At 38.2% G+C, this 17,417-nt stretch overlaps 1 protein-coding gene across 1 annotated transcript in view; it reads left to right on the top strand.

Moving 5' to 3' along the window:
* LOC129657254 (UDP-glucuronosyltransferase 2C1-like) overlaps positions 1-15,185 on the top strand; it is a 36,561-nt gene extending 21,376 nt beyond the window's left edge. Inside the window, exons 4-6 of the mRNA XM_055587472.1 lie at positions 5,885-5,972; positions 8,731-8,950; positions 14,906-15,185. Coding sequence (XP_055443447.1) covers positions 5,885-5,972; positions 8,731-8,950; positions 14,906-15,185 — 588 coding nt within the window. The remainder of the gene's footprint in view (positions 1-5,884; positions 5,973-8,730; positions 8,951-14,905) is intronic.
* Positions 15,186-17,417: the final 2,232 nt, after the last annotated feature.

Below are 17,417 nucleotides of genomic sequence, written 5' to 3'. Positions count from 1 at the left end.
AAGAATTGATGCTTTTGAACTGTGGTGTTGGAAAAGACTCTTGTGAGTCTCTTGGACTGAAAGGAAATCCAACCAGTCCATTCTAAAGGAAATCAGTCCTGAATATTCATTGGAAGGACTGATGCTGAAGCTGAAACTCCAATCCTTTGGCCACCTGATGCAAAGAACTGACTCATTTGAAAAAACCCTGATGCTGGGAAAGATTGAGGACAGGAGGAGAACGCAATTACAGAGGATGAGATGGTTGGATGGCATCACTGACTCAGTGGACATGAGTTTGAGTAAACTGTAGGAGTTGGCTATGCACAGGGAGGCCTGGCCTGCTGCAGTCCATGCGGTCACACAGAATCAGACAAGACTGGGTGACTTAAGTGAACTTAACTGAATCATACCAAGAATATTCATGATAGCAAAATGAATGGATAAAGAACTTTTTTTTTTTAATAGGAGTATAGTTGCTTTACAATGCTGTATTAGTTTCTACTGTACAGCAAAGTGAATCAGCTATATGTATACATATATCCCATCTTTAGTGGATTTCATTCACATTTAGGTCACCACAGAGCATTGAATAGAGTTCCCTATGCTTTATAATAGGTTCTCCTTAGTTATCTATTTTATACATAGTATCACTAGTGTATATATGTCAATCCCTATCTCTCACTTTATCCCACCTGATTTCCCCCTTGGTATCCATACGTTTGTTCTCTACACCTATGTCTCTATTTCAGGCTTCCCTGGAGGTCAGACAGTAAAGAATCCACATTCAATGCAGGAGACCTAGGTTCAATCCCTAAGTTGGGATGATCCTTTGGAGGAGGGCATGGCAAACCACCCCAGTATTATTGCCTGGAGAATCCCCATGGACAGAGCAGCTTAGTGGGCTACAGTCAGTAGGGCCTCAAAGAGATGGACATGACTGAGCGACTAAGAACCCATTTTATATATATATATATATATATATATATATATATATATGAAACATTCAGTTCATTTCAGTTCAGTCGCTCAGTCGTGTCTGACTTTTTGTGACTCCATGAATCGTAGCACGCCAGGCCTCCCTGTCCATCACCAACTCCCGGAGTTCACTCAGACTCATGTCCATCGACTCAGTGATGCCATCCAGCCATCTCATCCTCTGTCGCCCCCTTCTCCTCCTGCCCCCAATCCCTCCCAGCATCAGAGTCTTTTCCAATGAGTCAACTATTTGCACGAGGTGGCCAAAGTACTGGAGTTTCAGCCTTAGCATCATTCCTTCCAAAGAAATCCCAGGACTGATCTCCTTCAGAATGGACTGGTTGGATCTCCTTGCAGTCCAAGGGACTCTCAAGAGTCTTCTCCAACACAACAGTTCAAAAGCATCAATTGTTCAGTGCTCAGCTTTCTTCACAGTCCAACTCTCACATTCATACATGACCACTGGAAAAACCATAGCCTTGACTAGATGGACCTTTGTTGGCAAAGTAACGTCTCTGCTTTTGAATATGCTATCTAGGTTGGCCATAACTTTTCTTCCAAAGGGTAAGCGTCTTTTAATTTCATGGCTGCAATCTCCATCTGCAGTGATTTTGGAGCCAACCAAAATAAAGTCTGACACTGCTTCCACTGTTTCCCCATCTATTTCCCATGAAGTGATGGGACCAGATGGCATGATCTTCATTTTCTGAATGTTGAGCATTAAGCCAACTTTTTCACTCTCCTCTTTCACTTTCATCAAGAGGCCTTTTAGCTCCTCTTCACTTTCTGCCATAAGCGTGGTGTCATCTGCACATCTGAGGTTATTGATATTTCTCCCGGCAATCTTGATTCCAGCTTGTGCTTCTTCCAGCCCAGCGTTTCTCATGATGTACTCTTCATATAAGTTAAATAAGCAGGGTGACAATATACAGCCTTGACATACTCCTTTTCCTATTTGGAACCAGGCTGTTGTTCCATGTCCAGTTCTAACTATTGCTTCCTGACCTGCATACAGATTTCTCAAGAGGCAGGTCAGGTGGTCTGGTATTCCCATCTCTTGAAGAATTTTCTACAGTTTATTGTGATCCACACAGTCAAAGGCTTTGGCATAGTCAATAAAGCAGAAATAGATGTTTTTTCTGGAACTCTCTTGCTTTTTCCATGATCCAGCAGATGTTGGCAATTAGATCTCTGGTTCCTCTGCCTATCTAAAACCAGCTTGAACATCTGAAAGTTCACAGTTCACGTATTGCTGAAGCCTGGCTTGGAGAATTTTGAGCATTACTTTACTAGCATGTGAGATGAGTGCAATTGTGCGGTAGTTTGCACATTCTTTGGCATTGCTTTTCTTAGGGATTGGAATGAAAACTGACCTTTTCCAGTCCTGTGGCCACTGCTGAGTTTTCGAAATTTACTGGCATATTGAGTGCAGCACTTTCACAGCAACATCTTTTAGGATTTGAAATAGCTCAACTGAAATTCCATCACGTCCACTAGTTTTGTTGGTAGTGATGCTTTCTAAGGCCCACTTGACTTCACATTCCAGGGTGTCTGGCTCTAGGTGAGTGATCACACCATCGTGATTGTCTTGCTCGTGAAGATCTTTTTCATATCGTTCTTCTGTGTATTCTTGCCACCTCTTCTTAATATCTTCTGCTTCTGTTAGGTCCATACCATTTCCATCCTTTATTGAGCCCATCTTTGCATGAAATGTTTCCTTGATATCTCTAGTTTTCTTGAAGAGGTCTCTAGTGTTTCCCATTCTGTTTTTTTCCTCTATTTCTTTGCATTGATCGCTGAGGAAGGCTTTCTTATCTCTCCTTTCTATTCTTTGGAACTCTGCATTCAGATGCTTATATCTTTCCTTTTCTCCTTTGCTTTTCACTTCTCTTCTTTTCACAGCTATTTGTAAGGCCTCCCCAGACAGCCATTTTGCTTTTTTGCATTTCTTTTTCATGAGGATGGTCTTCATCCCTGTCTCCTGTACAATGCCATGAACCTCATTCCATAGTTCATCAGGCACTCTATCAGATTTAGGCCCTTAAATCTATTTCTCATTTCTACTGTATAATCATAAGGGATTTGATTTAGGTCATACCTGGATGCTCTAGTGGTTTTCCCTACTTTCTTCAATTTAAGTCTGAATTTGGCAATAAGAAGTTCATGATTTGAGCCACAGTCAGCTCCTGGTCTTGTTTTTCCTGACTGTATAGAGCTTCTCCATCTTTGGCTGCAAAGAATATAATCAATCTGATTTAGGTGTTGACCATCTGGTGATGTCCATGTGCAGAGTCTTCTCTTGTGCTGTTGGAAGAGGGTGTTTGCTATGACCAGTGCATTTTTTGGCAAAACTCTATTAGTCTTTGCCCTGCTTCATTCCGTATTCCAAGGCCAAATTTGCCTGTTACTCCAGGTGTTTCTTGACTTCCTACTTTTGCATTCCAGTCCCCTTTAATGAAAAGCACATCTTTTTTGGGTGTTAGTTCTCAAAGGTCTTGTAGGTCTTCATAGAACTGTTCAACTTCAGCTTCTTCAGCGTTAGTGGTTGGGGCATAGACTTGGATTACTGTGATAGTGAATGGTTTGCCTTGGAAACGAACAGAGATCATTCTGTTGTTTTTGAGATAGCATCCAAGTACTGCATTTCAGACTCTTTTGTTGACCATGATGGCTACTCCATTTCTTCTAAGGGATTCCTGCCCGCAGTAGTAGATATAATGGTCATCTGAGTTAAATTCACCCATTCCAGTCCATTTTAGTTCACTGATTCCAAGAATGTTGATGTTCACTCCTGCCATCTCTTGTTTGACCACTTCCAATTTGCCTTGATTCAGGGACCTGACATTCCAGGTTCCTATGCAATATTGCTCTTTACATCATCAGACCTTGCTTCTATCACCAGTCACATCCACAGATGGGTATTTTTTTTGCTTTGGTTCCATCCCTTCATTCTTTCTGGAGTTATTTCTCCACTGATCTCCAGTAGCATATTGGGCACCTACTGACCTGGGGAGTTTCCCTTTCAGTATCCTATCTTTTTGCCTTTTCATACTGTTCATGGGGTTCTCAAGGCAAGAATACTGAAGTGGTTTGCCATTCCCTTCTCCAGTGGACCATATTCTGTCAGACCTCTCCCTCATGACCCACCCGTCTTTGGTGGCCCCACGGGTATGGCTTAGTTTCATTGAGATAGACAAGTCTGTGGTCCTAGTGTGATTAGATTGACTAGCTTTCTGTGATTATGATTTCAGTGTGTCTGCCCTCTTGCAACACCTACCGTCTTACTCGGGTTTCTCTTACCTTGGGTGTGTGGTATCTCTTCATGGCTGCTCCAGTAAAGCACAGCCACTGCTCCTTAACTTGGACGAGGGGTATCTCCTCACTACCGCCCCTCCTGACCTTGAACGTGGAATAGCTCCTCTAGGCCCTCCTGCACCCTTGCAGCCACTGATCTTTCGAGGTGGGGTTGCTCCTCCCAGCCTACACCCCTGACCTCGGACGTGGGGTAGCTCCTCTCGGCCATGCTCTGTGTGCTGTCGCTGTGGCCCGTGCTTCCCCACTGGGGAAGCCAATGAAACATTATTCAACCTTAAAAAAGAAAGGAAATTCTGATATGTTGCAAAATGAATGAACCCTGTGGCAAAACTAATACAATTATGTAAAGTTTAAAAATAAAATAACATTTAAAAAAAAAGAAAAAAAAAGAAAGAAAAATAAAATAAAATAAAATAATGCTAAATCAGTGGAAGACAAACATTGCATGGTTCCACTTGTACTTGTTACCAAAGTAATCAAATTTATAGAGACAGAAAGTGGAACAGAAGTTATCAGGGGCTAGGGAATGAGAGGAATAGGGAGTTATTTAATGATACAGAACTGACATGAAGGATGATGAAAATATTCAGTGTGCAGTTAGAGTTGATGGTTACACACCATTGTGGATGTTTTTAATGCCCCCAGACTCAATAGTTCAGTTCAGTTCAGTTCAGTCGCTCAGTGGGTCCAACTCTTTGTGACCCCATGAATCGCAGCACGCCAGGCCTCCCTGTCCATCACCAACTCCTGGAGTTCACTCAGACTCACGTCCATCAACTCAGTGATGCCATCAGCCATCTCATCCTCTGTCGCCCCCTTCTCCTCCTGCCCCCAATCCCTCCCAGCATGAGTCTTTTCCAATGAGTCAACTCTTCGCATGAGGTGGCCAAAGTACTGGAGCTTCAGCATCATTCCTTCCAAAGAAATCCCAGGGCTGATCTCCTTCAGAATGGACTGGTTGGATCTCCTTGCAGTCCAAGGGACTCTCAAGAGTCTTCTCCAACACAACAGTTCAAAAGCATTGATTCTTCAGTGCTCAGCCTTCTTCACAGTCCAACTCTCACATCCATACATGACCACAGGAAAAACCATAGCCTTGACTAGACAGACCTTTGTTGGCAAAGTAATGTCTCTGCTTTTGAATATGCTATCTAGGTTGGTCATATAGTTACAATACTTAAAATGAAAAATATCATTACCAGTATTTTACTATATGAGTTTTTATTACTGGTAACTATATTGAAAAAAGATCAAAAGAGGTAAATAATATCCCTCCCCTTTGCCTCTGAAAATTTTGTTTCAAAAATCCCCTTTACCAGAGTAGCCTAGTAATACCAGTATGTTGTTGTTTCAGATACAGATTGTCATTTTTCTTCATCTACAAGTTACATTTAATCCAAGGATGATAACCTATTGACTGCATTGTTTCAAGCCTTAGAAAATATGGTTGTAGTGACAATGGCTTAAAAACACTCATTACCTAATCACTTAGGGCCTCAGTTTGCTTGTTTATCACCTGGAGGCATCAGACCTGATTAATCCTAGGTTAACTGCTTTCTTTTGACAGGATGTGATTCTAAAAATCTTCTAATAAAGACATTTATCTTAATAGGTTCTGTGGAGATACACAGGAAAGAAACCAGAAACATTAGGAGCCAATACCCGACTATATAAATGGATTCCACAGAATGATCTTCTTGGTAAGACCAAAGAAAGAAAAATAAACAGAGCTGAATGAGGGATAATGTGAATGATTTCTCAATAACAGATAAATCCAACAAATTTGTATTTAAAATAACAACAACAACAACAACAAAAAGCTTTAATGTTTTCTTCACATTTCTTCTGGAGTTTGTAAAAGAAAAGATTATTCCTGACACTTTTTAAAGACTAAGGCAAACTTTTTTCAAAACCATCATGATAAGTATAGTTATTAGTGCAATGGACTTTTATAATATGACAGAGAGCCTAGATTCAATGCTGCATGCAGAAAGGAAAATAGGAGAATTTATCACAAAAGAGCATAGTGAGTGGAAGTTCATTGTATGCAAAATTAGAAAGAGGAAATGTCAGGTACAAAGGAACAGTCTAGCAAAACTAACCTAATTAGATTCTTACCGAAGGCATGCTAAGGTCATCACATATCACTTGGGGGATAGTGAAAGAAGAGGTGAAAGCTGTAAAAGATGATCAGACATCAAAACTGATCTGTTAAACTGACGTAGTAGAGTGCTTGCTAAAATTGGGCAATGCAGAGATAAAGTAGAACCAAAATAAAATTCTAGTGGAGAAGAGTTCAGGGAAGTCTGACTAGACTTTGGTCAAGGATCTTTGTCAAACTGTAACACAAATATCAAATTTATAATTCTCTCACTTATGATATAGTCTCTCCCTCCTGAGAATCAAAGTCAAATAAAGTATCTTTATATCAGGCTCCCATTAACTTTTGTATAGAATATTGCAGAAACCTCCTGATTCTCTTCATCCATTTTATCCCACTTCTCTTCTCTTTTGCCTACTACAACCATATGGGGAAAAAAATCTGGCAAACCATTTCACCATCTATAATACAAATGGCTCTTTATTACTATAGAGTTAAATGCTTAAACAGAGTACACATGTAATTGCTGTAGCCTTTTTGTATGATGAACTCAATATGCCAGCAAATTTGGAAAATGCAGTAGTGGTCACAGGACTGGGAAAGGTCAGTTTTCATTCCAATCCCAAAGAAAGGCAATGCCAAAGAATGCTCAAACTACCACACAATTGCACTCATCTCAAATGCTAGTAAAATAATGCTCAAAATTCTCCAAGCCTTCTACAAGCCAGGCTTCAACAATACATGAACCGTGAACTTCCAGATATTCAAACTGGTTAAAGAAAAGGCAGAGGAACCAAAGATCGAATTGCCAACATCTGTTGGATCATCAAAAAAACAAGAGAGTTCCAGAAAAACATCTATTTCTGCTTTATTGACTATGCCAAAGCCTTTGACTCTGTGGATCACAATAAACTGTGGAAAATTCTGAAAAAGATGGGAATACCAGACCACCTGACCTACCTCTTGAGAAATCTGTATACAGGTCAGGAAGCAACAGTTAGAACTGGACATGGAACAACAGACTGCTTCCAAATATGGAAAGGAGTACGTCAAGGCTGTATGTTGTCACCATGCTTATTTAACTTATATGCAGAATACATCATGAGAAATGCTGGAATGAATGAAGCACAAGCTGGAATCAAGATTGCTGGGGAAATATCTCAGATATGCAGATGACACCACCCCTTATGGCAGAAAGTGAAGAAGAACTAAAGAACCTTTTGATGAAAGTGAAAGAGGAGAGTGAAAAAGTTGACCTAAAACTCAACATTCAGAAAACTAAGATCATGGCATCTGGTCCCATCACTTCATGGGAAATAGATGGGGAAACAGTGTCAGACTTTATTTTTGGGGTCTCCAAAATCACTGCAGATGGTGATTGCAGCCATGAAATTAAAAGATGCTTACTCCTTGAAAGAAAAGTTATGATCAACCTAGACAGCCTATAAAAAGCAGAGACATTACTTTGGCAACAAAGGTCCATCTAGTCAAGGCTATGGTTTTTCCATTAGTCATGTATAGATGTGAGGGCTTGACTATAAAGAAAGCTGAGCACTTGAAGAATTGATGCTTTTCAATTGTGGTGTTGGAGAAGACTCTTGTGAGTCCCTTGGACTGCAAAGAGATCCAACCAGTCCATCCTAAAGGCAGTCAGTCCTGAATATTCATTGGAAGGACTGTTGCTGAAGCTGAAACTCCAATACTTTGGCCACCTGATGCGAAGAACTGACTCATTTGAAAAGACCCTGATGCTTGGAAAGATTGAAGGCAATAGGAGAAGGGAATTACAGAGGATGATGTTTGGATGGCATCACCGACTCAATGGACATGAGTTTGAGTAAACTCTGGCAGTTGGTGATGGACAGGAAAGCCTGGAGAGCTGAAGTCCATGGAGTCACAAAGAGTCAGACACAACTGAGCACCTGAACTGAGCTGAACTGATGCTAACATTCTGGTATGGAAACCCTGCACATCTCACCACCCCTTTCCCATCAACAAAAGTATTTTCCCACTAACAAAAATATTTGGTTTCTTCAGTCCTTCCATTCTTTTTTGTTGATGTGTTCTCCCTCCAATAACTTGTCAAATGACAAGTACTCTTCATCGTTTACTCTGCAGGAAAATTCTCAGTTGTCTGTAGAATAACTTACTTGCTGGAATCACTAATTATACTTAGCTGGAGTAATTAATTGCTGCTTTCTTTGGAGCCTATAAAAATTTATATGAGGCCTCATGGCACAGAATTATATAGAAGATGTCACTTAATAGAATTAATGATTTATGAAGGTATCATGATTTTCTGTTTCTGACACTCTTATAACTTAGAATAATAATTTATTTTTTCTTTTAATTTTTAGGCCATCCAAAAACCAGAGCTTTTATCACTCACTGTGGAACCAATGGGATCTATGAAGCTATTTACCATGGTGTCCCTATAGTTGGAATTCCTATGTTTGGTGATCAGCATGATAATGTTGCTCGTATGAAAGCCAAAGGGGCAGCTGTTGATGTAGACTTGCAAAGAATGACAAGTGCAGATCTGCTTAATGCTTTGAAAGCAGTTATTAACAACCCTTTGTGAGTAAAGAATATATTCTTTTCTAAGAAGAAACATCTTGTTTCTTGAAGAATAATCAGTTTCATACATTTTGAAATTGACAACTTTTACATGATCACCAGTACATAGCTAATAGCAAATTAGATTATTTTATGTTTCCTAAATTTTGTGAAAGTACTTTGTCACCTACCGCTAATGAGTGATAGACTACAATCTTGAAGAAATACTACATTTATTTAAAGAAAGTGAGTTATTGTTGAAAATATACAAATTTTTATTAATAACAGTACTTTTATTTCTTAAAAATTGCAGATATTATCACTATAAAGAGTTTAGGCAATATGACAAAAACAAAGGTAAATAAAAATAAAAACTCACTCAACTCTCCTCATGTAGCTATAATCAATGACAGTTTAGAAACTTCCACTATTTCCTTGTGCTAATTTATAAATAGAAAATAATAGTGTTAATTTATAAATAGAAAATAATATAAAGAATTTTGTTTAAAAATAGGACTATACTTGTTAGTTAAAAAATTCTTATATTGGTATATTTTAAATGAAAACCAGAAAAAGTGAATGAAGGAAAATTGAGAGATCCAAGGAAGTAGAGAAGACCCCAGCCTCTTCATTCCCTGACAAAGAACAACTATTAGACACTATTTATGAACAAAATCATCTATGGGAGTGCCCTAAAGGCCATGTTAGAAATTTTAGCAACACAGTAGAACAAAAAAACTGAGATAAATCACACAAGAACAGAATGATGACAGTTTTATTTTACCAGCATCATCCCCAAGCCAGCATTACTCATCACCAAGAGAGAACTTTCAGCTAGAAAGAATTCCTTGGCAGAAAATGAAGAATGGGTTGAGTGACCAATTTCTAAGGCCTTCTGGGGCACAGAAGAAAAAATTAGAAAAAACAAATTCTAAATTTGTATGAAACCACAAGAGATCAAAACCAGAGCAATCCCAAGAAATAACGAAGTTGGAGGCATCCCACTTCTTATTTCAAACTGTACTACAAAGCTATAGTAATTTTTTTTTAAATGTCATTGGAATAAAAATAAGCATACATACCAATGGAAAGGATTGGGAGCCCTGAAACGAACCCTCATATGTAAAGTTGAAAAATATTTGAAAAAAAAAAGTGAAGAATACTCTATAGGAAAAGTGTTATCTATTCAATAAGTAGTAGTGGGGAAACTAAATAATTATATGCAGGAAAATGAAATTTGGACACCCATATTACATTACCTACAAAAATTGACTAGAAATAGACTAAAGACTTAAGCAAAAGACCTGAAACCATAAAGCTGCTATCTTAAAACAGGAGGAAAAGTTACTTGACAAGGGTCTTAGAAACAAATTTTGGGATATAACACCAAAAATACAAGGAATCAATGCAAAGCTCAACAGGTGGGGCTATATCAAGCTCAAAAACTTCTGCACAGAAAAATAAATGATCTGTAAAATGAAAGGGTATCTACAAAATTGGAGAACATTTTGAAAAGTATACATCTGTTAAGAGATTAATATACAAATGATATAAGGAACTCATTGCTGCTGCTGCTCTAAGTCGTTTCAATCGTGTCCGACTCTGTGCGACCCCAGAGACGGCAGCCCACCAGGCTCCCCTGTCCCTGGGATTCTCCAGGCGAGAACACTGGAGTGGGTTGCCGTTTCCTTCTCCAATGCATGAAAGTGTAAAGTGAAAGTGAAGTCGCTCAGTCATGTCCGACTCTTCCTGACCCCATGTACTGCAGCCTACCAGGCTCTTCCACCCATGAGATTTTACAGGCAAGAGTACTGGAGTGGGTTGCCATTGTCTTCTCTGAAGGAACTCATTACTCAATAGCAAAAAAAATTTTTTTTTTTAAATGAGCAGAGGTACTGAATAGATATTTTGCTAAAGAAGACATGCAAATGGCCAACAGGTACATGAAAAAGGGCTTCATGTCACTAAGCATCAGGAAATATAAATCAAAATCCCACCTCATACCTGTTATAATTGTTGTTGATGCTGTTCATTCACTAAGTTGTGTCCAACTCTGTGAGCCTATGGACTGCGGCATGCCAGGCTCCTCTGTCCTCCACTATCTCCCAAAGTTTGCTCAAATTCATGTCCATTGAGTTGGCGATGCTATCTAACCATCTCATCCTCTGTCACGCCCTTCTCCTTTTGCCTTCAATCCATGCCAGTATCAGGGTTTCTTCTAATGAGTCGGCTCTTTGCATCAAGTGGCCACAGTATTGAGCTTCAGCTTCAGCATCAGCCCTTCCACTCAATATTCAGAGTTGATTTCCTTAAGATTGACTGGTTTGATCTCCTCGTGGTCCAAAGGACTCTCAAGAATCTTCTCCAGCACCACAATTAAAAGCATCAGATCTTTGTTGCTCAGCCTTCTTTATGGTCCCGTGGTAAAGAATCCATGTGTCAATGCAGGTGCCACAGGAGATGCAGGTTCAATCCCTGAGTTAAGAAGATTCCTTGGAGTAGAAAATGGCAATCCACTCCAGTATTCTTGCTTGGAAAATTCCTTGGACAAAGGAGCCTGGAGGGCTATGGTCCATGGAGTCTCAAAGAGCCAGACTTGATTGAGCACACATGCACAAAATAACATTCACACATGACTACTGAAAAAATCATAGCTTTGACAATATGGACCTTTGTTGGCAAAGTGATGTCTCTGCTTTTTAATACACTGTCTAGGTTTATCATAGTTTTCCTTCCAAGGAGCAAGCTTCTTTTAATTTCATGGTTGCAGTCACTGTCTGCAGTGATTTTGGAGCCAAGAAAATTAAATCTACCACTGCTTCCAGCTGTTCCCCTTCTATTTGACAGGAAGTGATAGAACTGGATGCCATGATCTTAGTTTTTCAAATATTGAGTTTCAAATCAGCTTGAAACTGTTAGAATGGCCATCATCAAAATACAAGGTCTAAGAGGTATTGGTGAGGATGTTGTAAAAGAGGAACTCCAGTGCCCTCCAGGTGAGAATGTAATTTAATACAGCCCTTATGGAAATTAATATGGGAACTCCTCAAAAGATTAGCAATAGAACTACTAGACGATCCACTGGAGAAGGGATAGGCTACCCACTCCAGTATTCTTGGGCTTCCCCTGTGGCACAGCTAGTAAAGAAACTGCCTGCAATGTGGCAGAGCTGGGTCCAAACCCTGGGTTGAGAAAATCCCCTGGAGAAGGGAAAGACTACCCACTCCATTATTCTGGCCTGGAGAATTCCATGGACTGTATAGACCATGGGGTCGCAAAGAGCTGGACACGACTGAATGACTTTCAGCGACTTTCACTCACCGAGACTGAGTAATCTCACTTCTGGATATATATCTAAGGAAATGAAAACAGAATGTGGAAGAGATATCTTCACCCCAGTGCTAGTTGCAGCATGATTCACAGTAAAGAAGATATGACTAAAACCTAAGTGTTTGTCAGTGGATGAATAAAGAAGATGTGGTATATGTATGTAAAGGAACATTATTTAGCAAATAGGACAAAGGAAATACTGTCATTTGTGAAACCATGGCATTGGCCAAGTTAAGTAAGTCAGACAGTGAATGATAAATATTATTCAATGTCACTTATACATGCAATCTAGAAATTCAAACAGAGAGCAAAGTGGTGTTTTCAGGGCCTAGGACTTGGGAGACAGGTGAGACAAGCTTTGAATAATAAGGCACAGGTATGAGTAATAAAATAAATAAATAAACTTTTTACAACATGATGATTAGCTGTGATCATAAACAAATAAATTCTCAATAATGAAAGATTAAATTTATTATGTAATTCTATTTCATATAAATAAAACAAATATATTCTATGGAGAAAGAAACTATATTAAAATTAAAAGAATTGCCAGGCTTGGATAAATACTTATTTAATATCAGATAAATTCTTAGTAAAATTTTGACATAAATCTATAAATAAGCATTGACATTAAAGATTAAAATAATTTTTAAAATATTTCATTTTTTTCAGTATTGAATGACTTTTCACTATGAAGTCACTTAACTTCTTATCAGTATCTCTCGTTTTGGTTTAACTTATTTTTAACTGGAGAATAATTGCTTTACAATGTCATATTGGTTAGTACCGTACAACAATATGAATCATCCTTAAGTATACATATATTATATATTCCCTCCCTCTTGAGTCTCCCTCTGACCCCCATCCCATCCCATGTCTGTGTCTGTGTGTGTTGCTCAGTCATGTCCGAGTCTTTGTGACCTCATGGACTACAGCCCGTTAGGCTCCTCTGTCCATGGAAATCTCAAGGCAAGATTACTGGAGTGGGTTGCCATTTCCTTTTCCAGAGGATCTTCTGACCCAGGGATCAAACCTCAGTCTCCTGCATCTCCTGCATTGGCAGGCAATTTTTTTTTTTTTTTTTAAAACACTGAACCACCTAGGAAGCCCCAGAGCACCAGGCTGAGCTCCCTATGTTATACAGCAACTTCTAACTGGCTTTATCTAATTTACACATGGTGTGTATATACGTCAGTGCTAGTCTTTCATTTCATCCCATCCCCTCCTACCCTGGCTGTATTCACAAGTGTGTTCTCTATGTCTTCATTTCTATTCCTATTGTACAAGTGGGGTTATCAGTACAATTTTTTCTAGGTTCCAATATTAATACATGGTATTTGTTTTTCTCTTTCTGACTTACATCACTCTGTAATACAGGCCCCAGGTTCCATCAGCATGCTTTAAACATCACATCTTAGATTTGTTTGCTATATTATCAGTGTAATGTTATCAAAGTCAATAACGTGCACATCTTGTCCATGACCACAATTTCCAATATCATTTAGCATTAATTTCAGATTTATATTGATTTAATGATGCAATTTGTGTTTTATCATAGTTTTTCAATTCATTTTATTAACTTTTATCTGATAAATATTTTGTTACCATGTCTGTCTTGGAACTTCTGTTGATACTGTTTGTTTTCCTGAGATGTATTCAGAGGTACTTATTCCTTATATTCTTGTGTATTTAGAAAGACATGCCTGGTTTTTTAAAACCAAAGGGGAAAAGGGATTTGTTTAAGTTTTTCTGGTTTATAGTTCTCTTCCTCAGAACTTTTTACATGCTGTTCCACCATTTTCTGCAAGGCAATGTTCTGTATTTTCTATCAATGATGACTGCCCTTCAGCGTGGGTGCATAATCCCCCTCATTCACAAACCCAGTGAAATCTTGCTTCTAAGTCAGCCATTCAAAGCCTTAAGTCAAAACCCTGGTCTGTTCCTTGACAGAAGTTGGAAGGATTAGTGTTCTAACAATTGCCATCCTTCCATCTCACCACTGCATGTGCAGCCCTCGGTAGCCTGAAGCAAAAATTGCAGCATCTTTTCAGTCTCAAGCCCTGCTTCTTACCCAGAGGGTCACATGAAGCTTTTTGTTTGCATCTGGAATGTCAGGACCATGAAGATCACCAACCAAAACCATTTCCTATTACTGTTGAAGTCTTATTAACACTGATACTCCAGATCGAACCTGGGGAAGAGTGAAGGAGTGAGAGAAGGATCCCTTTTCCATAAATCTGCCCTCAATGCTGCTTCCTGACACTATCATGTTCCGAGTACCGCACTCAGCAAGTGAGATAAAAATTCTATATTCTCAAGCTACATATTAATCCATTCCTATTTCTGTACTTTCAGAATGCTATTTCCAACTGGCAATTATTTTCTCTCCTACCTCCAATAATTACTGAGACTATAAAGCATACATCACATTCCAACTGATAGGCCATCATATCTAGAAATATATCATATCATATCATATCAAGAGGAAACAAATTGTCATGTGCTTTCTGTAGTCTCAGTGATCTCATTTATCACACATATCTTATCATATAATTATGCAATATACTTTTAATAATATACAACAGTTTTAGGTATATGGTGTCCTTAATAAACTTTTCAAGTTGTTATTTATATATTCAATTTTAGCTATAAAGAGAATGTGATGAAGTTATCAAGAATTCACCATGATCAGCCTGTGAAACCCCTGGACCGAGCAGTCTTCTGGGTTGAGTTTGTCATGCGCCACAAAGGAGCCAAGCACCTTCGACCAGCTTTCCATGACCTCACCTGGTTCCAGTACCACTCTTTGGATGTGATTGGCTTCCTGCTAGCCTGTGTGGCAACTGTTACATTCCTGGTCACTAAATGTTGCCTGTTTTGCTGCTGGAAGTTTGGTAAAACTGCAAAGAAGAAAAAGAGAGAGTAGTAGTATTTTGGGGTTTTTTTTTCACAGTTGGCCTGGAATCCTTGGAATGGTTCACTGAAGTAACCAGCCATTGATTAGTATAGACTCCTCTCCTACTCCACTGGATTCTTGTCCATTCCTCAGTTTATCAAGCCAAAGATCAAAGACTTACTCCCAAAATATGCCACATGATTCAGAAATAAGTTTTAAAATAATCTATTCTTGAAATAGAGAATATAAACAATTAAACAAATGGTAGTTACTACCATTAAAGTCTCAGTGTTTTATTTATCAATTTCAGTTCAACCAGTTGAGCTGCTGTTTGAGGTCTTAGAAACGTAATGATTAATTCTATTTTCAGTACTGAACATATTGAATATTTCCTGAAAATCAAACATGATTTTGGTTTCAGTATGTACTCATTATTACTCATTCTCTAAAGAAACTGGACAAGGAGTAGTGTAGAGTACACTTTAGCCAGAGCTTCCCTTCCAGTCAGGAAGATCAGGAGACTCGGAGTTTCTACTCTGCTGTACAGCACATTTTGCTGCCTGCTGCCTAAGTCACTTCAATTGTGTCCAACTTTTTGCAACACCCTGGACTGTAGCCTGCCTGGCTTCACTGTTCATGGGATAATACTGGAGTGGGTTGTCATTCCCTTCTCCAGGGGATCCTCTCAACCCAAGGATGAAACCTGCATCTCTTATGTCTCCTGCATCCACAGGCAAGTTCTTTACCGCTAGCGTCACCTGGGAAGCCCTAAAGCACATTTTACACCATCAATTTTCTTTCAGATGACACATCAGACTTTTTCCCATTTGTAAACACTACTTTCCGTCTTTCATTTCAAGATTCCCCTTCATTTGGGTATTAATAGTGATAATACTTCATTTGTATTGTATTAATAACCCTTATTGGCTTCAGAGAAATAGCTGATTATCATATGTTAGCAAGGTTGATGGTACAATGGAGCAAAAGTAAATGATTAGAATTTAATACCTATCCTTTTAAATTAACTTAAAAATCTATTTAATTCTTTCCTACATTAATTTTACTTACACAGTACATATATGAAAAAGAAGAAGCAAACTACTAAAAAGCTATATTGCAAATACTTTTGGAGGAATATGTGTTTCTCAAAAATTCTGTTTGCTATGTAGATAGTTTCTCCTATAAATGGAAACCCAGGAGTCTGCACATTTCTTCCTCTTCCTTTGTCTCATCACTTTTCCTGGTCCTCTCATGAACTGTACTGTGACCACTAAACTAAGCACAAGTACCTAGACGTCTTATTAACTAGTGCCAGCAAGAAATCTGAAGTAACATGAGGATACAAATTGATTTTTAATAAAAATAAAGATGTCTTTTCCTTTCTTTTCTAAAAAATCTATCTTCCAGGATGTTTCCCTTGAGGTCTATCCTCCAGTATGTTTTGACCTTGAGATCAAAAAATTGTTCAGTCTTACTGTGATAGCATTACACAGTAGTAATCAAGTTCATTAAATGATCTACCACAGCTTTTGATATTTATAACCCAAGCTTGTGTCTGTATCTTAGAATAATTATAAATCACTTGGGCAGTTATCTGCTTTTTACAGCAACAGTGGCGCAAATAAGAACAAGGTAAAGATAAATTTATTTTTAGATGTGGAATTAACTATAAAGAGATTTTCTCAATTTTATGAGGTTTTGAATAATTAATTATAATGATTTAAGGCATATAGTTTAAAAAGTGTAAACATAATGCTGTCTTGCTTATGATAAAATTAATGTCTTGCTTATGATAAACCTATAATTTACCACAGTGCTATATTCTGGCAATAAGATAATGCTCTTTCCTCAAATATTCTTTAAAATCATAATTTAATCTTTTGTTACTTTCTACCAACGTCAAGATATACCTTCATTTTTTTGTTATTACCAAATGACATAGCATAAAGGAGTTTAATTAAACTCACAAAATGGATACCCTGAACAATTTCTGAGCTTATACAAAACAACTACCATAGCAAATAAATGAATAAACTCTATCTTGTAGAGACCAATGTTTTTCTTAACCACAAGTTTCACCTATTTAAATATTTATACATTATTATATTAAATATATTAACAACATGGTAGTAATTTTAGGTATGCACAAGCTAAACCTTTGTAACATGTCATATATTTCCAGTTTAAGTTTGATAAAATATTTTTCAGGAGTTTGATGATCTCTGACTTTTCTTGTCAATTAAAATAGCATGCTTCAATATA

The sequence above is a fragment of the Bubalus kerabau genome, chromosome 7, assembly GCF_029407905.1.
Source record: "Bubalus kerabau isolate K-KA32 ecotype Philippines breed swamp buffalo chromosome 7, PCC_UOA_SB_1v2, whole genome shotgun sequence".
Taxonomy (NCBI): domain Eukaryota; kingdom Metazoa; phylum Chordata; class Mammalia; order Artiodactyla; family Bovidae; genus Bubalus; species Bubalus kerabau.
This window is presented reverse-complemented; position numbering and strand designations above follow the sequence as displayed.